This window comes from Perissodus microlepis, chromosome 1, assembly GCF_051167445.1.
Source record: "Perissodus microlepis isolate ML-2025 ecotype Zambia chromosome 1, ASM5116744v1, whole genome shotgun sequence".
Taxonomy (NCBI): domain Eukaryota; kingdom Metazoa; phylum Chordata; class Actinopteri; order Cichliformes; family Cichlidae; genus Perissodus; species Perissodus microlepis.
The window spans coordinates 17,773,565-17,797,712 of NC_140461.1; the positions used below are offsets into that span (position 1 = coordinate 17,773,565).

Sequence of the window (24,148 nt, forward strand, 5' to 3'; positions counted from 1 at the left end):
AAAACACACAAGTGAAGATATTCCTGTATAACCTCAGAGATCCAGATCTCTCTTCCCACCTACTCTGGCTCTTTATTCCTGGCTTCATGAATGACAGCACTATTAAATGAGTGCATCACTGAAGCATTAAGGAACCAGCCACACATCACGGAGATGTCATAATCTGCCCGTCCAGTTGGTCTGTCAGCTAGGGTGCATGCAAGAGAAAGAAACTGTGTGTGTGTGCACACGTGTGAGAGACAAAGAGGGAAACAGCATTTGTGACTAGAGTGTTAAGCAGCAACAGATTGCCAGATGGAGTTTCAGCCAGTCACAATTCATAATAATTTTAATGGCCTAAAACTGAATGAATGGTGAAGAAGTGGAAACAAAAGCAGCAAAGAATGAAGAAGCTAGCTGTGATTCACACATGGAGGGTACAGAATGAAAATGCTGAAAAAGCTTAATGTACTGTGTTCAGAATTAATCGCAATGAGATTAAAATTTATCTCCAACCATTAAAATGATCAATTTATTAAGTTCTCCAGGCTTCCTGCTTCTCAGATTTTAAACTGTTCCAGATGTTTTAGGTGGTAGTGAGCTGTATTTTTGGAGTGTGTGTTAGTACTTTTTGTGCAACCTTTGTAGCAGGCGGCAAAATCTGGAAAGAGTCAACTCACTATCTGCTTCTCGTTTAGATTTCCCGAGCTGTAGGTGGTGGCAAGGGTGGAAGAGCAAGCCTCGCTGTACCAGGGGACATTGCCGTTCTGTGTGGAGCTGCTGATGGACAGCGTGTAGATGCTGTTGGTGTAGCCGTCACAATTGCAGCTGTCTTTCTCCCGTCCTCCATTACCAGAAGCCCACACAAAGATGGAGCCTAAACCACCGCGTCCCTGGAGAACACACAACATAGATTTAAACAAACAGGAAAATAAAAGACAACCACATGTCCTTTCATCCATGTGTGCCAAAGACTAACAATATCCACAGAAGAACAAAATCTCATTCAATCTTTAATAGGAAGCCCAATTATAGTGGGGCAAGTTCACTACAGAGCTCGCTTCAAAAAGAGTCCCATTAAAACCCAACGTACAGGCCTGGGTGGTCACTCACTAAATTACAAAGAGCCAAATATCGCATGACAGCAATTCAATATGGAAAGGCAGTATACGACAACAGCTCATTGTAATAAATCATCCAACCTCTCAGCCTTTGAAGTGCAATAATTTTCATCTAAGAGCGGCTTTATTGTATTGAGTGGCACTGTCTCTCTCTCTCTGCATTGATCAATTCCAGCCATGCACCACCCACACCACCATCTGACAGTGCTGTCACTGTGGCAATTATCTTAGTAGTCAGTGTCAGTGGTTCCAATCAAGCTTTATGGCACATGCTTTGAATCCTACTGCTCCATAACAAGAGTCTGTGTTAGCGGGATGGATGTGTTTATTCATGGCGAGCAGATGTGAGAGGTCGGGGTGTGATCTGTATACTTACTAATCTGTTAACTTGTTCATTTCACATATCTGACACACACCCAGTGTGTCACATGCATTAAAACAAGTCAACAACAGGGCTGATGACATGACGGTATGCATGGTCGCTTAGTATTCAGATCGGGTCGTTAGATGTTGGCAGAAAAGTTTCTGAAATTACTTTTCTACAAACCCTCTACGTGTATGTGCATATAGATAAGCATGTGTTTGGAAGCTTTTGATTATAAATGTTTGTCATTAAGCAATTTAAAGCTCCGCTAACTTAATGGAATTTAATTGGAATTCTTAAAAACAACCTTGGGAAGGTGGGAAATAAGCAATGAATTCACACTTAAAGAAAGCACAACCTGATTATCTAAAAAAGATGCAAAGATAAAAGACGTACTCAGAGTTTAATAAGTACCCTTCAACTAGCAAAAAAGGGAGGGGGGGGGACATAAACACACAAACAAACATTTGATTTCTGCCAGTGCTGCCGCTTTTCATTTTCTAGGAGTTTTCTTCCTGGGTGGCTTTCAGAGGACATTCCTTTCTATTCATAATTGTCAGGGTCAAAAAATGCTTTATTCTTCCCGCTTGTGTCCTCTCATGCTTGAACAGTTCAATTACTGACTGCTGAAAGGAAGCGACACACAGGCAGTAAATAATTTCTGCATCACACAAACACACACCTCTGTAACTCCACGCATAAAAGCTTCTTTGGCGAGTTTGGCCGGTCCGTCGACAGTTTTGCCATCGTCCTCCGGACCCCAACTGGCACTGTAGACGTCAATGTGCTGGGGATTCAGACTGAGAGACTGTGCCTCCACCATGTCAGTCACCTCACCGTCCAGCATTCGCACACCTGCATGTACATTCACAAATGCAAATGTCAACTACGTCAAAGACGGCATGGCAAAACAGAAATGGATTTATTACTACTTTTACACCATAATTCTTACGATACTGTAAGTCAAAGATGCTAATTCAGTTTCACTGCGTGTCACCCCAGAAAATGAGAATTGCTCCAGGAGCCAGAGAATTTACTGACATGCTTAGGTTAACTGAAAATGTGCGTGTCATTTAGCCTTTACAGATCCAGAATCATCCGCATAAGGTACGAAGCTGCATCTGGAAGAGTGAATTTGTATAAAATGAAATGGCTGGTAATGGGCAGGTGCAAGGTTATCGATGATTACAACCTCATGCAATAAAGAGGATGTATGTTTTATCACAAGACGGCTGATCAATATTTCACCAACTCATCTAAACAAGGCATTTTGTAGAGGGTGTAACACTTAAGCCATCATAAGATCACAACTACATCTGCGGAGTAGAAAAATTATCTCAAAGCTAAAGTGATTTTAAAAAAAAAAAACAGAGATTTGGTCGCCCATATGGAGATTTAGACAGACTTATTTTCATTACAATCAAATACCAAAAACTAAAGCAGAATTGGGAATCTGTCTCACACACATGTGTTATAAATATTTTAGTAGAATTTTTTTAATGACTAGTTTTTAATTTTGTGTCTGTTAACTGTGATGTTTTTGGTGTTTTTATTTTTGGTTGTTGTTTTGAGTTTTTTTTTTTTTTACCTGTACAGTGTACAGCTTAGTTTTGGTTCACCTTGAATCCAACGATAAGCACTCAAACTACCCTGCGGTCATGACAAGCAAGAAAAATATATGCAATAAAATGTGTATTTTACATACATATATACATACATATGAATGAATGCAATGCTAAATTAGTGCAGTTTTTCAATAAAACTGAACAATGCAAAGTGCTGATGTTGACGCCAATCTTGCAGAAACCTGTTACTGTCGTCTGTAGCTCTTTGCCATAGTGTCGCAGCATGAAATGACAATGTACTCAGCAAGGTGTAGGCACAAAACACTACCGCTGTAGTGTCTAATTTGCATATTTACACATGAGTTTTCGATGCAGCGTTCATGTGTATTTGTAAAGCTCCTGCAGTGGTGTGCAGCATGCTGCCGTTAGTTTTATGTCTACCTGCTGTGATTACGGAGCCCATCACGTAAATCAAACACTATCTCTATTGATTTTCTTTGGTGTTTGAGCTGGTCTGTGGGTGAACTACCTCCTCATGTGTGAAGCAGACTCCTGTGACTAAAAACTCAGATAAAAAGATGAAAGGAAACAATTTGTCTTCTTCTTCTGTGTCTACATGAAATTAGTGCAGCTGTGAGAGCGTAAATTTGATCAAAGTTGCTCTTATTTCAACACCTAACAGTGGCTAATGGCATCCGTTAAACTAAAGCTTCTTTATAAGGCAAATGATAGCAAGAATATAATGCAGGATGGCTATATAGAGTAGGTGTTTGTCCAATCCAATTATTTTTTTCAGACGCTTGTCTCGCAATGAAACTAGTGTTCTTCCACAAGAAAAGTGACAGGGGTGGGGGAATCCAAGGCACTTTAATAACAAACTAATTTGCTGCTCCGATTACAGGTCAGGTTACTTCATGTTGTTATATATGGCTATAAGTAACAAAGCAGCTGCTCTTTGAAGTTCTCCAAAAGCTCCAAACGGTCACTGCTACTAGCGTTTCCATGGCAGCATACATTTTTGTGAGAGGAATGTGTAGGTCGACGAGGAGATTCAAGCATTTCCTCTAGCTGTCCAAAATCCTGAATCACAATTTCCCCAAAATAGAGAGGCTAAGAGCCATACTACAGGTTCAATACAGTTCTAGAGCAGATTCCACATTCCAGCCTCTGAATCTTATTAATTATTTGGATTTCTGTCAATAATCTTTTTAAAGTGTTTAAAAAATAAACGAACAAATAAAACAACTGATTGTAATGTCCAGGTGCCACACGTTGGAGGAAACAAAAAGCGGCAGTGAATTATTAGCTCATCCGTCTCACCATCCACCACAGAGAAACAGGTTAAAAAAAATAAATAAAAAAGGTGACGACCCATTAGGTGATAATTGTGTGCAGCTTTGATTAAATTCTGGCCAACGCTGTTGGAGGAGTTTCAATTCTTGTGAACTGTGAACAAACCGACACCTCTATATGCCATATGCTGACCAGCCTGAAGGAACGATGAGCTCATCCTGCAGCGGCTGTGGCCCAAGAGGGTCAGAATGTTGGTGGTTCAATCCCATCCTGCTCTAGTATGCATGTCAAAGTATCTTAGAACATGATACTGAGCCCCAGATGCATCTATCAAAGTGTAATTGTCTGAGTCTATTTACCATAAACCCAAAGAAGTGAAACATTTCAGAGAAGATTTAAAGAGTGTGAGGTGGTGACCCTCCTAATGTTAGATTTTGGTCTAAGCTACTGTATCAGCTTCTACTTTTGTTAGAACTGGGACTTTTCTAGTTAATTGTGAGGGTTATTTGTTTCTTTACCCCAGTTAATCTTAAGAATACTGAAGCCAGTCAATCAATCTAATTTAAGAACAACCATAAAAGTACCTCACAGGAGAGGATTCTGGCTAAACAATGGGGTTCAGTTCTGCAGGTGATAAGATGGCAGGTGATCTTGTGCAGGGAAAAAAAGAAAAGACGACAAAAACAAAACAACTTTGCACTGCTGCACCGCTACCTACCAGCTTATGCTACTGGAATAATGACAGCATGAACAATAAATGGGTTTCCCTCGCTTGTTTCTGATGTTTGACGAACACATTTCCTTCCATTTCTTTAGAGCTATTGAAGAATCTGCACAATCTGGACTCATGTTACTGTGTTGTATTATGTCAGGCAAATTTTTGGAAAATGTCTGTACCCTGTAATAAGAAAAAAAATTGTTATTCTTTTTTGTTGTTTTTCCTTTAGTCATTTGTGAATGGTGGTTTTGGTTGGACTTTACCGATCGAAAAGAGCCTTAAGTATAGATAAAGAACACAGTAATCAAACTTTATCACAGCTGGAAGTAGGCAGAAGGATATTGAGATAAGCAGAGACATAGTGAGCTAGAGCGTGCACTTAGATAAAAAAGCTCCTACAGCATGTACAGTCCTTAAAAAGGACTAAACATCATTAGGTTGCATCCTGGAGTCATTAGACCACCACAACACTGACAAAACAATATGTCTTCTGCACTAAAACAGGCATTGAGCAATCATCATCATCATCATCATCATCATCATCATCATCAACACAGCACACATGTGCACATGTACTGGCAATAGCTCCACAGCTGGAATTTTAGCATGTGAGAAAAAAAATTTAATTACACTTTTCTTTTTTTTTTTTTAAAGATGAAATAATTGATATGCAAGATGTACAAATCAAATCTGATATTTGTTATAATGTCAAAAAGCTACTGAAGTTTCTTTTGAAGGATGGGAAGAGAAACGATAAAACTGCTCTCTCCCTCTAGGCAGAAGCAAAACAACCCATCGGGGTGCAAAATCCTTTTTAGAACAAACAAATTAATATTTCAAAATATTTTGCCACGCTCTCCGCTTTTGTATATTCTCATAAATGAGCAGGCTCTGACTGCTGCTCCGCATCTTCATCATTTAAAGATAAAACTAACAGTGGTACACAGCACACTCCGACCCCTAAGGCCAAACACCAGCATATGATTATTCATCTGTGTGGAGTTGCACCTTGACACTTTAACTGCTAGCTCACTGAAACTGTTTATTAACAAGGAAACCCATTAGGAGTGCAAAATAAGCATTTAAGAAAAAAAAACACGAGAACAAGATGATCACAGGCATTAGCACCGAGACAAGGGTTTTCATTATTAGGAAACTCATTAATAGGTTAATTAACCAATCAAACATCTAAAACAGTTTAAAATAATAAAAATATGACTTTTTAAGTGATGGAAATATTTATCTTGTGAGAAAAAGTGAGAAAAGAATCTTTGAGAAGCTGCAACCAGGAAATTGGTTTGTTTTATTTCATAAAAAGAAATAAGAGAAATACTTTAAGAAAATGGTTGTATTCATTTTCTATCAACCGATTTGTTTTGGGTCAATCTGCCACATAAATTTTGCATTAGTAGTTTGCCTTGTAGATGAAAATGGAAAATGTATCTGTAAAACAAAGAACAACGAGGCAAACCAGAAACAATGAAGTACAAATTTGCATTTGGGATTTATTTCATTGGACTTGCTTATTTAAATTAAAAAAGACAACGAGTGAAGATGAAAGCCAGCAACAGCCTGCATGTGCACAGTGATGGACACAGACACGAGGTGATGGCATTTCTTTGGCTAGAGTGACACAGTCAATTTGTGGTTGCATCACTTGAAAACAGCAGGAGCTGAAATTACAGCAGGGTGCCAACGAGACCCTGCCAAACGTGTAGAACAGCAATCTGACTTCTGGCTGTCTGGGACTTGGCTTAAAAAAACAGAAGACAAAAAACCTAAAGCAGGATTTGCCTTTGACCAACTAAAGATTGCAGATTCACATTTATGCTGAATTAGTTAAAACCTTGAGGACTCCCTTCATTTCTTCTGAGACACCATCAGCACAACAAGGTGCCTGTAAATATTCAGAGTTTGCAATTTATTGCGCTGATGTCTGTCAGCAAAATTACACCAAAAAAAAGCTTAATTTCAAGCATCTATGTGGAGAGCTGGACTAATGGGCCAATACAAATCTTAAAAATGTAAGGCAGGGCACTGACCTTGGCTAAGGACTGTCACAAAATGTTAAAGAGATAATTTAACTAATAATTTTATGGGTTCGGGGATAGAACAGTTTGCCTGGAGAAAACACCTGAAGTGAAGTATAAAAGCCATTTTTATTTATGTGTAGTGTGTATACAAACTGTTATGGCTAATGGAGATTCAATAAAAGCTATATGATTGTGTCATTTCAGTGCATTTCAGCACTGCTACTCCATGCAAAACCATTACACTTACAGCACACTGGCAAGCCACATAACAACTGTGGTGATGTTCAAAGAGATTCAGTGGCATGCTGTGCCCAGGAAATGGGCTGAAAATAACACAGGCACAGCAGAACAAGTATTTCACCTCATTCTGGCAGTCAAAGGGGAAAAAAGGAAGAAAAAAATAAAACCTGAGATGAAACTGAGTTTTGCCTCTGTGAGATTGAATCAATCATCCACACCATACCTCCGATCTTTGCGTTGTAAGCCACACCAACACCACAGATCCCATTGCTGGCAACTGCCGCCACTTCTCCTGCGCATCGGGTCCCATGCCTTAAAAGAAAGAATGAGAACGTCAGACAAACTGCCTATCCTAATGTTACTTGCCTAATGACAGCATTTTGCTGTATATATAAACACACACACGGCAGGTTGTGCACTTGTCTAACAAAAAGTTACTTGTGAAATACTCAACTTCATCTTTCATTGTGGTTAAGCTGCAGACCGAGACAAAACACACCCACACTCTTTGGCCTTGATTGTTTAAACAATCTGAATTCAACCATTAAAGAAAAAAATGTTTATGACTGAAAACCACTGTGCATTACCATGTCCTTGTAGAAAAAGTAAACCTTAGGAAGCCTAAAGCCTGAAACGGTCAAGTGAAAGAAAAAATAAATGGCCATATGACACTAGTGGCAAGAAACTGAGAATCACATCTGCTGTTATCAAAACACCTATTTCATCAAGTTTGAACTTCTCTAGCAAGATAAAGCTGCAGGCAGAGATACAAAAAGCAGATACAGAAGGGCTTGGGAACATATTCCAGTCAAGTGCATTCCCATCGCCTGCCAGATGGACATGCACTCTTAATGCCCTCTAAACCATGGCGCAATCCCCATTGGATTGCAGCCATTCCTAGACAGGAATGCTGGATCCATCAGGAAACAACAGATACAGTGGACCTTCACTACTGAAGGAACTATCTAGGCCAGCAGGCTTTCATTGAGGCCCTCTGGGTAACCTGCCAAACCACAAACCAAATAATCAAAACACCCTATCAGCAGTGAACAGCCTTCCCTGATAAAAATGGGCTGCATCTGATGTCAGAACATGGACATTTAGTCTGAGGGTAGACTAGGACTGTTCGATATAACAATATATATCGGATGACGATATAAAAACGTCTATCGTTTCATTTTACGCTATCGTTTATTTCGTGGTGTCGCAAAATAAACTGTTTACGGCAATATTTTTTCATCGTTTTGATGGTCGCTGTAGTGGCTATATTAATTTCTTAAAGTTCTCTCTTCCTCTTATATTTAATATAACCACACTACAGACGGACAAGCGCCTGTTTTTATGGGTTGTCGTTAGCAACAACGACGGTAACACCGTCGCATGTCCGCTTGTTTATTTTCCACATAAACCTTTCACAATAGAGCTCAAGTTCCTGTTGAGAATTTTCAAAATAAACTGAATCACGTGAAAAAGTGTGCAGAGTATTGAAAACCTTAGACTCAAACGTTAGAACAGGCTTTCCCCGCAGCACGCCATGTAATAAATACTCAAAGAAAACGGCGGCCGTTACAACCTAGGTCTAAAAAATGTATAGTTTCATGCATCGGTTAAAACACTGGACTCCAGATATATGACGCGCAGCTGGAAACACTTCACCTACCCGAGATTCACAGAATTTACAGAAAATATTAAATTTTTTGTGATTTATATCGTTATCAGGACGATAGATGTTTTATATCGGGATATGAGATTTTGGTCATATCGCACAGCCCTAGGGTAGACGGCTACTAAAGTCATAAGTAGTTCTAAATGAGCATTAAATAGATAAGAGGGCAAAGGTTAATGTCAATGCCAGAGGCAACAAAAGTGCCACGTCTCTTAAAGGCCTCTGTTACCACTGAGCTGGTAGCAGAGGCCCAGTTGGATAATAAAAAACATCTTTACAGACACCAAGTTAAACACTCACACACGCATGCACACGTCATCTGGATTTTCCAGTGAACTTTATCACAGCAATCCCAGCAGTGTGCGTTTGTTGACTTTGGAGTCTTAGATCCTACAGCATCCGTGTTTTTGATGAGAAAGCTGATGATAAAGAACAGCTCAGGTGTCCACGATGGGATCCCAGGCATGCACAGGCCTATCCCTCCTGAAGTGTTCCTCTAATACATGCATTAAAGTCAATTACATGCTAGGCTGTTCATGGGATACAAATGATTCACAGAGAGAGCCCTGGGCTTCTGAACCTGATTATACAAGAATGACTTGCGTAATCAGGGTTTTGGGAATCATTTTCCTGTGAGAAATGAAATGGATACACAAAGATATCCCTTTGCTCCTCCTACTCGTTGCTAAGGTCAGTAGAAAAGGGGGGGGGAGAGAAAGAGAAGGGTGCATCTTTGGGCCAAATTCTAGCAAATTCTGATTGGACAAAGAAGCTTACTCCCTTACTCAAATGAAATTTTACTACTGTATCAGTTTTTTAGGTTGTGAGGGCAACACATCCACAAAACCTCCTCTCTCTGCAGAGACAGTACAGTGTTCTAAAACTGGTGCAGCGCCCGTTCACATTGTCCCTGTTTAGAGGGGGACCAGTGCACTTTGCAGCACAACTGAGTTATTGCAGTCATTTATCATGGGGGGGAAATGGGATTATGTCAGCAAATACACAGCTGATTTGGGTTTTCAACATTTACCTGCAATGATCCAACAGCATTAGTCTTTGACTGCGATCCAGAAATGACATTATTTAGATTGATTTTATATGCACAGGCTTTAATACTTGCCCTGCATGTGTGCTGCCATAGTAAACAACAAGCAGCCAGAGTGTTTATAAGAAGTACAGCGTGCAGAAACTCACACATAAATACTGTGTGAGTTTTGAAAGGAGGACAGCTATAAGTTCATACGTGTCTCTCACTGCATGCAAGCTCAAACACAAGTGAAGCGAGCTTTAGCTGCAGAGCTTGTGCCTATCGAGCGGAGCACAATAGTTAATCAGTCCCAAACTCCACTTTCACTAGCTGCTTGCTGTTAAATAACTACTGTGGTGATAAAACAGATGGTGGGACAGCTGATAGTTACTAAAGATAGCATTCCTCAACAACTTCACATCAGGTGGTAATAAGTTTGTCTCAATGACTGTTCGCAGTTTAGACTGAGCCCTAGTCAATGAGCTGTTGTGATCACGCTGCTAACACTCCCTATCGACAGTGGCCTACTGAGGATGTCGTGATCAAAAGTTTTTCTTGTGAAAGAATAACAGAAATCAACTTTTAGCCCAAAATAGGACTTCACTTCCTTGGGTGTGAAGCAGATTGGATGAATGGTGGTGAGGAGAGGGGGGAAAAGGAAAAAGGGAATAAGAGAGAAGCCTTTATAATGATATCAAATAGAACCCCGGTGAAAGATTTTAATGGTTTATTGCCCAAAATCTCCAAATGCAGATTGATTCCATATCTAATTAGAAACTATGACTCTGAGTTCATCTGTCAACAGCATAATCATTCACAAAGATTAGCCTCGGGGAGCTTCCAGTCCTAATAATGAGAGCGAGACGTGATTGAAGGAATGAATGCTGGTTCACTGACTGTCCTCATTTCTACTGTTTCGAGTTCCTGAGAAGACATCACATTAAAGCAAACCTGGACTGAACCTCGTGCTCAGGGTTCCGGCAGGAGGCTAAAGAGCTGACAGCACAGTGCTGGAGATCTTCACATGAAGTACTCCAGAGAAACCACTCAGACATTGTCAGCAGGAACAAAGAGCTGACTGACAAGACAAGGGTAGAAGTGTTCAATCAGTTGTTAACAAGTCCCAGAGATTAATTATCACAGCTGTAATATCGTCCTGATAAATTCCCTGACACTGAAAGGCTCTCAGATAATATGAAACGGTCTTCTAAACTCTCAGTTGCACACACTTCTTAAACTGATCATGCTACATTTACACAGGACAAAACTTGTTTGCCTTGTTTCTGTGTCCTTCCTCCGAAATACATTTTCCCATTCTGTTAGATGTAGTTTGGCAAGTGCGTCAGAAAGCCCTTATTATATGGAATAGAGTACAAAGAAAACAGAAATAAAAGCAATGTTATCTATCATCATGTGGACAATTAAATCTGATTTCTGTATACATTAATGTCATTAAATGCCTCCCACTTTACTAACTTTACTTTTTGACTGGTGGGTTTATAGCTATGCTGCTTAAATTAGCAATTACAATCGTTAGCAGTTACAGTATGAAAACGTTCTCCAAAATAAATAAATAAAATAAATAAATAAATAAAGACCTTTAATTATCATTCTCTGCAGAGCTGCCATAAAATCTCCCTTTTCCTGGAAATAAAAAAATTAAAAAAAAAAAAACTCTTCATAGAAACGCTGAAACACCTTTTGTATGTGATACACTGTTCATTAACTGAATTCTTTGTCTCTAACAAAAACTTATGGTGAACAAAGAGCAGTTTCAACAAAGCCCTGTTCAGATTACAGCAGGAACAAGCCCTATGGCAAACTCGAGGCACAAGGACTGACTTGGGTTACAGCAACTACAGCTGGCTGCAGGCCCAAGGCCAACACACGATCAGTATTCAGACCCACAGCTGGCAGAACAATCAGCTTTGTCTAAAACCTAAACTGCTTCACTCAGACATGATATTGTCGTCCTCAAACTCGAGGAATACTTGCTGGCTGGTCTCTGAACAACCACCTTCTCTGTTCATTCTTTAGTCTATTGATGGTTTACCAGTTAACAAACAATCAGACCCACAGGTCAAAGTGTCTGGTTATGTTTGCAGAGGAAAGTGAAGTAAGGAATGTGAGGTAATTTGTCCTGAGAGATCAACGTAAGGTCTGGAAAAGTATTCACAAGGTTACTGTTAGCAGGCTTTTTATCCATTGCTGTGCAGTGAATTCTTTTGAGGTCACATGTTTAGTCAGTCCTGTGTACGGATACAGATGGGCTTTTAACAAAGCATTCATATCAACTTGTGTCATACATGAAGCACACTTTCACCCAACAAAAAGCCTAAATTCAGTTTAGTTCAGTTTGAGTCATAAACAGTAAGAGATGGTCAATGTGATGCATCTCAAAGTAGCAGCAACATTTGTGGTGGAGATTCTGTGAAAGGGTTACTAAGGCTCGTAGCTGCCGAGAGTTTAAGGATCTCTCAGCTGGTTGGTCACACGCTACTGAAAACCAATGTGTCAGTTAGTTATTGGCTTTTGCTCTCAGTCACTCTCCCCGTGGCTACTGTACATGTCTGCTCCAGTTTGTAGCAGCTACCTAAGGCAAGGCAGTGCTGTTGCAGTGCTTTTTATTCAAAAACACACCAGTCTGGGATCGAGTGCCAACTGGACACCCTGTGTCCCCTATCACAATTTTTTTCCATATGAATTATATATAAAGTTCAAGGAAATTCCCTGCTGCATGTTTATTAAGTTAATGAATAATTCTGCTAAATTACTGAGATTCCAACTATTGAGCAAAATAATCATGACTATGGTTTTTGTGCTACAGCAGCACTAAAAGCTCACAGGCTCAAATTTATTTATTTTTTTTTAAGTATCCCTGTAGACTGTCAGTTTAACATTAATCAAGAAATGCAGATTTGGAAACCGTTCTGATAGAACTGAGAGAAACCTTGGAAAAAGAAACCTCTAGATCACATGGTGTTTTAGATAAACATGACGGTGAATGGTCCTTATTGCTGCTTGTATGCTGCGAGAGAAAGACTGCTTTATGTAGGTGAACAGAGTTGGGCTTTCTGCAGGGAACAGACACTTACAGTTTAACACAACGTTACGCAGTTTCATGCCTGCCTACAGGCTGTTTACACATGCATCTGCACCAACCTCACAGTAGAGCAAGGATAACAGGCAAACACACATCGTGCAGACACAGACACACACACAGACACACTCAATTGTTCCAGCAATAAGACAAGACACAGGGAGCTGGGTGGCAGGAGATAAGGGCCGAGGTGAGCGAGGGTTGGAAAGAGGTGCAACCAAAAATGAAGGAAACATCAATAGTAAGTGTCTTAGCTGGGCTCCGGGCCACTACGAGCAGCTAGAAGAGCTTAAGCGTGCCTTGGCATAGATTTTGGATATATGGAGCCGCACCAGAGGGATGTTTTTCCACATTCTTTCACAAGAAAATCTTGATGTCGCTGTTAAAAACACTTAACTGAGCTAAATCAGAAAGCATGGAACATACTGTTTGTATTGTCTCACCGTTCCAAGCGTTTGCTGATAACTGTTTGTGCTTCTGCTTTAAATTATGGTGAACTATGTTTCATTTGAAAGCAATTAACTACTACAATCAGCCCCAAACCCCTGTATGTTCGACAAAGCCTTTAAGGTGCTGATTCAGCATTAGCATAGTTTCAATATGTTTGGGCCATGCTGCCACTCTGATTGTATCCCTCTGGCCTCCATACTGATGGTGCCTGCTCCAGGGCCCTGTTGCATTTTCATCCATGCCCAAGTATAATCTTCTCACCAGTAATCATGGTGAGCCTCAAGGTAAAAAAGCCTCTCAGGCCAGTGGCCCACAAGCAGCAGATTACAGCAAATCAGAAATTAAACCCAGAAAGAAGGCAGGCACTGAGAATGAAGAGAAGCAAGCAGAGACCCTCCAGAGCCAAGAGCTTTGCTGTTTCATTAATGCTGATGAACTTAATTCAATCAATTCTCTGCAAGATGTCACTGTGATGGTAAACAACTCCTAATGCCATCTGCAGATGCCACTGCAAGAAAGTAGTTTTCTTCGTACACTACCTTAATCCTTCTGCAGATTTATCTGGGCTAAAGAAACGCTCGACTTTTAAAGGCCAAATCAAATCAGAGACTTATGTTGTGGATATGACAGGAGTAAGGTTTACTTTAGAAGGCAGCGGCACATTTTCGGAAATATCAAATATCATAAATACCAAAAAGGGAGAGAGAGAGAAAAAAAAGAAGCTGTTTAATAAAACAAAACCTACAGCCTTTTACATTTAATTGTATCTGCCCTCAGAATTTATGCCTCCAGGCTTAACAGAGGATGGGAAACAGCCGCAGACTTATCTAGATTTCAGTTGTGAGCTATTACACAGGGAGGTGGACAAATTAATAAACAAGTTCAGTTTTATCTTGACAAAGAAGAACAAGAGGGTGGTTTCAGGGAAGGCCAAGAGTAAATTAAGTTCTTATCTGAGTAGAGTTTTACCTGTTGTCATTAAGCTGTGTGTATCGAGGCTGGGGATCTGGATCACCATCGTTCACATCGTAGCTGGCATCCGGGTCCTTAGAAAGGACAGATGGTTTACTGACATTTTTATGAACTTAAAAAGCATGTAAATGTTAGAAACGTTACTACAGAAAAATAAAAGCAGGGCACTACTGCAGAATTAATTTGAAAATCCTTAGAATAGCCCTCTATTGTAATTGTACAAGTACAATGGAAAAAAAAAAAAAAAACCTTAGCAGGTGCTACTCAGGAAGTGCTACTCACATAGTTCTGCATCAGGTCAGGATGGTTCTTCTCGATTCCATCATCCAAGATTGACACCACCACACCTTTACCTGTGTAGCCCAACTGCCATGCAGCTTTAGCATTCAAGTCATGGCGGTTGCTGTTGTACTGAGGGGCAGAGAGCAATGAAATACACAGAATTTAGCCATGAGAAAAATATCAGTGGGATGACAATCAGTTTTAACCAAATGTGAAAAGGACACCTTTAATAAAAACAAATTAATAAAATAAGAGCAATTTAACATGTTTAGGTGAAGGCTGAGCTTTTTGCAAAGTTGTTTTTTTTTTTTTTTTAAACCATGTTTTATTAATACCTGGTAAGCCAGAGATATAGTGAAGTGGAAAATAGCAATGATCATTCAGTATGCTTTTTGATGGGCTTTCGACATTCAGCTTGACCTTTGGTCAAAAGCCACGTCTTGCTTTCAACTACTTCAAAGCCCTTTTTATTTTCAAAGTGCATCATTAAAATATAATGTGTCTAGTGTAGCGTTTACTGTATTTTCCTCTTAAATTTCAAGCCCTTGTGAGTGCAGTTTACCAGACAGAATTATTTTTATTCCTCCAGCTTGTACTGCCATTGACACTTTTAAACCATCGACAGGAAAATAAATTAAAACATAAACGCTGCGATCTGCAATGCTGATTCAGACTGAAAAGGTCTTTTGTGGCTGACACACTTGCTGAATAATAAATCTGAGAGGCATGTCCAAGGTTTCACTTTGGATATTGTTCATCAAATCTTTCCCATCTTTCTTCATTTTAGCATTTCCTTGGGCGCACTCATATTTCGAGCAAATGTAGAGCTGAGTATGAGATCTGCCCATGATTTATCAATTGTACAAGAGTGAGTCTAATCAGACTTTTTTTCCTCCTTGATAAATATAAGCATTATTAAATATTCATTGTAACAGCAGATGCTGGAAACCCTGCCAACAGACCCACCCACACCCTCCTGTGGTCAGTCTGGTTCAGTTTTAATGAGAATCAGACTTATTTAGTGCATTGAGAGAAGAGCAGCACATTACTGATGCTCACGACCTCTTTGGACAATTGAGTATCACCAATATTATTCAAATCCACCCAATACATTTTGCATAATGACAACCATTTACTTATTTTCTTCATTTTATTTCTGCAAGGCTGAAACAGACAGAAGTATAATCCTCTTCTGTGCTCTCCAGTGGATTAGCTGGACAAAAGGAATGATTAGAATCATTAGCTGCAGCCCTCAAAAGACACTAAAAGCACTCCCCCCAACTTTCACATAAAACATATCTACATGTATCACAGACAGGTTTTTACTAAACAGTTCAACTCTTAAATGCTGTGAACTTGGCACATTTACTTATCAAAGTGCCACTAACTGTTCAAGCACAGTGGAGGACAGAGTGCGTTAAAGCAAAGACATTTTGAACAAGTGGTGAAACAAGCGTGCTTTGCATCACCATGAATAATCTTCTGCCTCAAGCAACCTCACAGTAATTGCAGGAAGAGTGAGGCTGAACAGAAAATCTCCAGAGTTGTTACTGCTGCTTTTAACAGGCCAGTGTATCAGTGGCATTCTTCAAGTCGAATGTGAAAATCAATCGACTGAAAACAAGCGCACTTCGAGATGAATCACCCCTCTCTCACTCCGCTTTTTGCGCTTTGTTGCTGTGCCGTTTATGGACCAAAGTAAACCATCAATTTCAAGAAACATGCCATTCAGAGCTGAGGGGAGCTCGGTGTATGAAAGTGTGCTATTGTTAAAGCTGAATCCTTTAGGTAAAGTCACACTAGAGTGTCTTGTTCTACAAACAAGCCAGACAAACAGCACCCTCCCCAAAAACACACACAAAAAGTATATTGGATTCATACAGGTTTATTTTCAGACCCTGAGGAAATATCACAGCTCTAAATGTAATTACCTATATTGACTTTAGACAGATAAAAAGCTGTACTAGGCTGCAGCACAGAATTATAATTTAGTATTTATTTATTATTTTTCAAAGACAGACAGAAAAAGAAAAAACCCATGGCCTCTTGTTTATACTTACCAGGTACCACTGGTCTCTGAACTTGGGATCTAAAGGTTCTTCAAAAACATCCCTCTTTTTCCTCTGTTTTACCACCTGTTGCTCTGCCCAGGTCACCTAAACAGAGAAAGGACACATTAGGAGTTTAACAATGGTGATTCTTAAAAAATAAAATAAAATAAAAAACCTTTTAACCACACTCAAAAAATAGTACAAGAAATTAAAATGAACTGGCCACGAGTGTCACCATGTCACATAAATTAATAGAGAGTCCTCAGCAGGACAACAGCAGAAATGGTGAGATTAGAGGCACAGGAGCACTATGGACTCCTCACTAATGAGACTCACTGAATTCCAGAGCAGCTCAGGACTAATTAAAAATTTCTGTCTCACTTTGCTTGTGGGTGCACCTAGACAAGTATGCAAACCAACAACAGACAAACGGAGGCAGATTTTGAGCCAACGCCAAACAGAACAGTAACCAAGTCTGCACTGGGTTTTCAAAACATGGGAGCTCTATCAGGAATTGTTGACAGAAGCAGAATACAGTGAATATAAGCCCGCCTTTTTACACCCTCTGCAGAATTGTTCTTGCTGTACTGCAAAACGGCTGGTTACACGGGAACAGGAGAGGGGGAAAAAATGTGCCAGAGGAGGAAGACAGAGAAGTGCCTGCTGCAAGGACGAGCACCTGATTTGAAGGACGACTAAATCGCAGCACACCCCTCTCCCCGCCTCTACAGATCACTAGAGACACAAGGCTGAGAGAAGCAAGAAGTAAATGAAGGTCACTTCGACAGCTACACTGAAGCAATGCCAGTTCAAAAAGTGACAAAGGGGAGGTATTTCACTTAAGGTATGTACGTGAGGTCAATCTATCCAAGCGGAAATGTTAACATCCAGATTCATCCGGGGTCAACGGGGGTGAGGTGTTACTGTGGCAGTTTACACCAGACTGAAAATAAGGGCCATAACAGAGCAAACCACAAATACAGACAAGCACGCATATTTAAAAAAAAAAAAAAAAAAAAAAAAAAAAAAAAGTGTTACCATACACAGAAAAATAAATGTCTACGCTTACTTCCTTTCCATTTTCAATTCTCTTGAAGTGAAATCAAGGTGGTGCAACATCTCAGACTAAAAGGTTACTATGATTCTCTCTCTCTCCAAGACTGTTATTTATATCTTAACAGCAAATGTCATTTTGTACACAGAGACAACATAATAATAAAGTATATTAAATATTGCTTCTCAGCACTGAATCAAATTCTATCAAATCTAAAAAAAAGAAGGCAATCAAATGAGCCATTCATTTTGCAAGAGTCACACAGCATGTTATGTCCAGGGGCAGCTGTGGCTCAGGGGGTAGAGGGGATTGTCTGCAAACTGGAGGGTTGGTAGTTCTGAATGTTAAAGTATCCTCAGGCAAGATACTGAACCTTGAGTTGCCCAGATGCATCCAAAGAACTTAGACGTACAAAAAAAACAAAAAAAACAAAACAAACAAACTGTACTTTTTAGTGGCCCCCATTTGGCCACCCCTATGTAAAAATTCAGGAGCCATCCCTGCCTGTATCATGTGTGCTATTTGCTAACACTTGATGCTGATCTCTCCTCAATCCAAGTTATGCAGAGTTAGCAGCTTTGTAAAGTCCACCTGACAACCATCTCTTCTCTCTCTCACAACAAAGAGACAACATTTAGTTTTGCCCTGAGAGAGAAGTAGTACTAGAAGTTGCCTATTGATATGAGCTATTGGCTAATGCTTGTAATTTGACTTAGTAGCAGTTAGTAGATATTTGGTTTTATACCGTTTTTGACCTTAGGTTAGAGAACTGTCTTGCTTTTGCTTTTTGTGTTAGTCTAGTGTTGGGTTGGTTTGAAGCCTTAAAAAAAGATGTCTTGAAGCAAATAAACTGCTAATCTCTAGGCAGGAGATTTAACAAGTACCCTAATTACTCCGAAAAGGGCAGGTAACAGTACAGTTTAGAGAAATAAAGCCAGCTGATGATATGCAACGTCTCTCAGTCACTTTAATATTGGCTTCCTAAGGAAAAGGGCACAACTGACAAAAATGATGTCTACAGTCAGTTGTACGCCGTGACCAATTTGTAATTTTCAGTCATAAAAAAAAAAAAAGTATGACATTTTCTCCTGCGTCATCACGTGGTTCTATGTGACTTTCCCGTCTTCGTTTTCTGCAATGTTTTCATCACACCTTAAATCTTGGTTTCACACCTACGCAGGGTCGGTGGTTGTTGTGCAACATTTCCACAATGATTCTGTTCAAACAGATCAAGATTCTTGGAAGACAGAAAATGTTTGCAAAGTCTGATGCAACACAGGAAATTCTAAAATTTGCAACAGAGGATTTTCACTATAAACATGGTGTGTGTGGAGTGTATACTACTAGATCTAATCTCATCAATTAATGCAAGTCATAGTTCAAGTGTATGCCTTTGGCGCCCTTGAAAGCTATTCACATACACAAAACCATGCAAAAACAATATCTGGCATGCCAGAGAAGGCATGCCACCTTTATCACACTCTATACATTAAAACCAATATAAAATTACTGATCCTTTTAGGGTCTTTTTCATCTTTGCATGATTAAAAGAAAACACTATTTTTGATACAAACAGCAGCCACTGCAGTTTAGAAATCAGTACTTATCCCATTACCTGTTAAGGTTGGTTAAAACACAGGGTTAATCTTTCCTATGTTAGTCATAATAGATGACTGCCAAGTCATACACACTCAACTTCCAGCAAACATGCAGAATAGCTTCCCTGCAGTCGTTACAGTTCCTGCTCCTTTCAGCTTCAGGCATCTCAGTGACACCAGTTATTTCCAGCTAATTTGTGCAGTCAGTCATCTTAATGTCACACACAGTTCTTGGAAATATCCATCAAACTGAACAAAGACATAATTTTCCACTAATTAATGTATTAGAGAGGAGTACTTTAGTTCTAGTCACAAGGAAATGACAGCAGAGATTAGTGGCCCAGGCGTGTCCATAAACTATGCACGCAATGAGGATGCAGAATTTTAGAAATGCATCTCCCCGCTGACACCTTACATTATTTACCAATCATTTTTAATAGAGTGTCTTTTCTATAAATTGAGCATCTCCATACTTAAGTAAACAGTGAACAGAAATGGTGTAAGTTATATACTTTTTCAAAGCCAAACTTGAACAGATTCCTACTTTTTCCTGGAGTGTAGCAAGCATTTCCACTTTCTACCTTTTAAAAAGAGTCTTTTGAAAACCTTCAATAGTCTGTGACAGAACACAAAGTATCTATGAAGTTGTCAAATGGGCACTTTTATTAAAAGGAGGCTTTGAAAATTAAAAACTGTCTATCTCATACGCCCAGGCCGGCCAACGCACAACTAATGTTTACAAACAGACTGCCTTGGCTCATGTTTAGGTGGAGAGTCCTATCTCTGCAACACATAGGCTCCCCACCCTTCCCATCTTACCCAACCACTGCTTTGCCCTTCATTATACAAACACAGCATCCTCACACAGGGACCAAGTTGGAGCCTCAAATGAGGAATCATTCCCGTAAAGGAATACAGTAGAGTGCCATTCGTATCACACCTCAGTCACAATGTCATTTATGTTTACAGAGCTGTTATTATTCTTAACATAAAAAGCCTCAACCAGCCAAACCTATTACAGCAAATCCAGCTTACAGTGCTCTGTGTATGCGTGCATCTTCTTTTTCTTCTATTCAACAAAATAATGAAATGAAGTAAACTTCCCAAACAAACCGAAAAGAAAAGCACAGACAGCATAAAACGGGACAGCTGAAGTCGTGGAGGTAGTAGATAGACCCAAGCTTTAAATCTTGAACAGACCCTATTAACAGTGCTCTCAGCTCTGTCGTCATTCTATGAGATCTGGCATAGGTCCAGGTGCTTTTGTAAGTAATTAGATGCTCTTCAAAGAGAGTTTACTGAGCCTTTTGTTCAGGCTTCATCTCAATCAGTTTAAAAGCTGCAGAGGGCCTTGCTAAGATTTAAAATTCCTTTTATTTGAAGTATTTCTGCAATATTTTATGGAAAAACACTTGGGCTGATGCAAATGCAAGTCAGACCTGCTGGTTTTCAAGCTCTGATCAAACTATTCATTATAGGAAAGTTTAAAATGTGTAGCAATGCTAATACGTTTGCAAGTTAATGATAATTGTGCAACGCTCTACTGATAAAATAAACTCACGAATACTGACAAACTAGACAGGAGGACATGAAACTGTAAGGCTCCACTTTCTCTGAGTTGCTGTGGGGGAAAAAAGGATTCAAAAACAGGAAATGGAACACCAGCGTTAAAGGAAATCCCAAAGAGGGAGGTGGACCACTTCTAACATGTACGCAAACAAACCCAGCAGAAGTTGTTCTACTCCCAGTGTGCACCTGCACTGCAGAGATGCAGTGTGTGGCCAGAGATACTTCAAGGCAGATTTCATTTCTTTTCTTCCGAGGCAGCAGTAGTTTTGATGCACATAATGATTCTGCAGATGCACCTGTCGAGATTACTGTAACGGGCATTAAATTTCGAGGTTTACAGAATAGACAGGACACAATTTAAATGCAAATACATTTATATCGTTTCCAGAGACTTGTACGAAAGCAAAGAGGAGCTTTTTTTTACAATTTACAAGGAGGACAGGAACAGTGTTGAGAAGCTGGAGCCAGATTATAAAAGTAGTATTATTCACAGTTATGCATCATGTTATTTTAGTCAGTTTGTTTCAGTGAAACCCAGTGCACACAGATCACTGTGATCCAGTGTCAGGGAGAAACAAAAAACAAACAAACAAACAAACAAAAAAAAAAAAAACATCAGCGTTTAAATGAATAGAATAAAATATATGCAAGTATAATATTATATTATATATTATATTATATATAATGTTATAGTTTTTTCTTTTCTGCATAATTTAGAATCCACTGCAATCAGCTGGAAGTTATGATTTAAGTTTTGATTCCTGCATGTGATTCGGTCTGAAAGTCACCCTAAACTCTCCTGTCACAAAAACAGAAGGTCATTTCCAGCTCCTTCAAAGATTACACAACAACGGGGCAAAAATTTTTACATAAAATACTATAGGAAACCCACTGAGCTGAGCTTAGAGCTGTAATAATTGCTTAATTAATGGATCAAAGGATTATCTCAGGAGGTAAAATGGGTCGCTCATTAATTACAGGGTTGGTGGTTCAGTTCCGGCTCCCTTTTTATGCCGCACAATAACCTTCTGCTTTAGCTACATGTGAAGTTGAGGCATGTCATATATCTATATCCAAATTGATTGGTACACTAGTTGATGTTTGCATTTATGCTTATGTGGTCAGTAATTTAGCAACTTTAGTAGTTAGCAGATACAGACAAAAACAAAGTTTACTACAAAGCTGCCATGTTTGACGAGTTTTTGTATTTTTTTTTTTATATTGATTTGGTTTTAAGTAGAGATGGCACGATACCACTTTTTAATGTCCGATACCGATATCATAAATTTGGATATCTGCCGATACCGATATGAATCCGATACAGTGTATTTTGTAATCAATAAAACTTTTTTTTATAAATATCTTGCTGCATTTTGTATAAGTTCATACTCAAGTTTTTAAAAAAAAAAAAAAAAAAACAAAAACAAGAGATTGAAGCTATTCTGTTATACCTGTATGCAAAAAATACACTCCACCCAAAACATTTTATAGTTCAGCAACACTGATCAATCTAATAAATTTAAACCTACACCGTCCTAAAGAGTACTTAGTGGAAATATTAAGCAACCTAACTAATAGGGTTGCCAACTCCCAGCAAAAATTAGGGAACCATCCCCCGCCCTTAATCGATGTAATCAACTTTAATTTAATGCAAGTGTAAAACAAATGCACAGAATTTATTATTTAGTAAGGACATCTCCTGGATTCATCTTCATGTTTCCCTCTCATATCCAAACAGATATCATGACCAGCAGCTTTTACAGCCGTGGCTCCAGCAAACATCAGCTGATACTAGAAAGTAATATTAAATACATTCTAACAACAGCTGATCACGCTGAAATGGGCTGCTGTTGTTTATCCGCTGGTCTCCTCTTTCTAGCGCAAAGTGGGCGATAAACAAACAAGAAAGACGGGACTTGCGGCAGAAAAGCCGATCAGCTGATCATTGATCAGTTTCATGTTTGAAGTAATAACAGGAGGAGAAGGAGGAGTGAATGAGAGAAGTAGATGCAACTGCACAGCAAAGACAGAATAACTCCAGCTGAGTGTCCATTTTTTTTTTTTTATTCTAGCTGAAGTCCGGGACAAATCGCTTCCTTTTCACCTCAATATGGAATTCCGATGGCCAGTCCAGCAGTGGCTCAATATATCAGTTGTTAAGCTTAACGTGGAAATACTATGCAAACATTCAGGGATGAACTTACACACTTGCTTTACTTCTCTGGGATAGTTTTCGCCAAGATGAAATGCCGCGGTTAGGAAGCATGTAGCAAGGCTCCAAATGCTCCAACAGACCGCCAACAGCCGCTCTATCACGTGACACATACTGCTCCGATGCACCGATCTGGGTCACGCCAAGTAGGGCGTTTTGTGAGGTGATTTTGTGATACTTCGGATCGGATTACATTTTTTATTTCTCTCCGATATCCAATCCAGTAATTTAGGTCAGTATTGGACCGATACGTAATATCAGATCGGTCCATCTCTAGTTTTAAGTGTCTTTTTTCAAAATGAACAATTTTCTTTCATTTAGAAGCATTAAAAAGAATCCTTCAAACATTCTTTCTCACTTGCTTTCCCACAGCCATGAATGCTAATTTCACACCCTTCCCTTTGTCCCTCCCAGTGGGGGTAGGACACTGACTCATTTTCACACTAACCTCAAACTCCTACAAAAAAGCAAGAAAACACAGACATGTGAATTTTCAAATTACATCAGTTAAGGAGGAGGAAGAATCCGGTCGATAGAGAAGTGCATGTTCACCTTCCAAGCCCTTGAGTAAATGAGGGGGGGGGGGGGGGGGGGGGGGGGGAAGGAGAGGAAATTGTTTGGACTGACAAACCAGAACCAGAAGAAAGATCTCTTACATTTTTTTTAAGTTAGATTATTATTACAATGCCAAACAATAAAAACAGAATGACTTTAATATTGAACATATGGTAATAAAATGCAAGAAAATCTGCCTGCACGACATAATGGGGTTGTCATCTGTTTTATCAACCTAATTGTTCAATATGTTAAACATGTTTATTCCCCATTATCCCAGCCCATGTACACTTAACAGC

General features: G+C 39.4%; 1 protein-coding gene across 4 annotated transcripts in view; it reads right to left on the reverse strand.

Moving 5' to 3' along the window:
• Nucleotides 1-24,148, reverse strand: part of furina (furin (paired basic amino acid cleaving enzyme) a) — an 82,606-nt gene that overhangs the window by 16,208 nt on the left and 42,250 nt on the right. For all 4 annotated transcript variants that reach the window (XM_084932634.1, XM_084932655.1, XM_084932642.1 and 1 more), the window contains exons 4-9: nt 16,871-16,966; nt 14,811-14,939; nt 14,526-14,602; nt 7,537-7,625; nt 2,147-2,319; nt 660-872 (exon numbers count right to left, since the gene is read on the reverse strand). In XM_084932634.1, the coding sequence (XP_084788760.1) occupies nt 660-872; nt 2,147-2,319; nt 7,537-7,625; nt 14,526-14,602; nt 14,811-14,939; nt 16,871-16,966 (777 nt within the window). The remainder of the gene's footprint in view (nt 1-659; nt 873-2,146; nt 2,320-7,536; nt 7,626-14,525; nt 14,603-14,810; nt 14,940-16,870; nt 16,967-24,148) is intronic.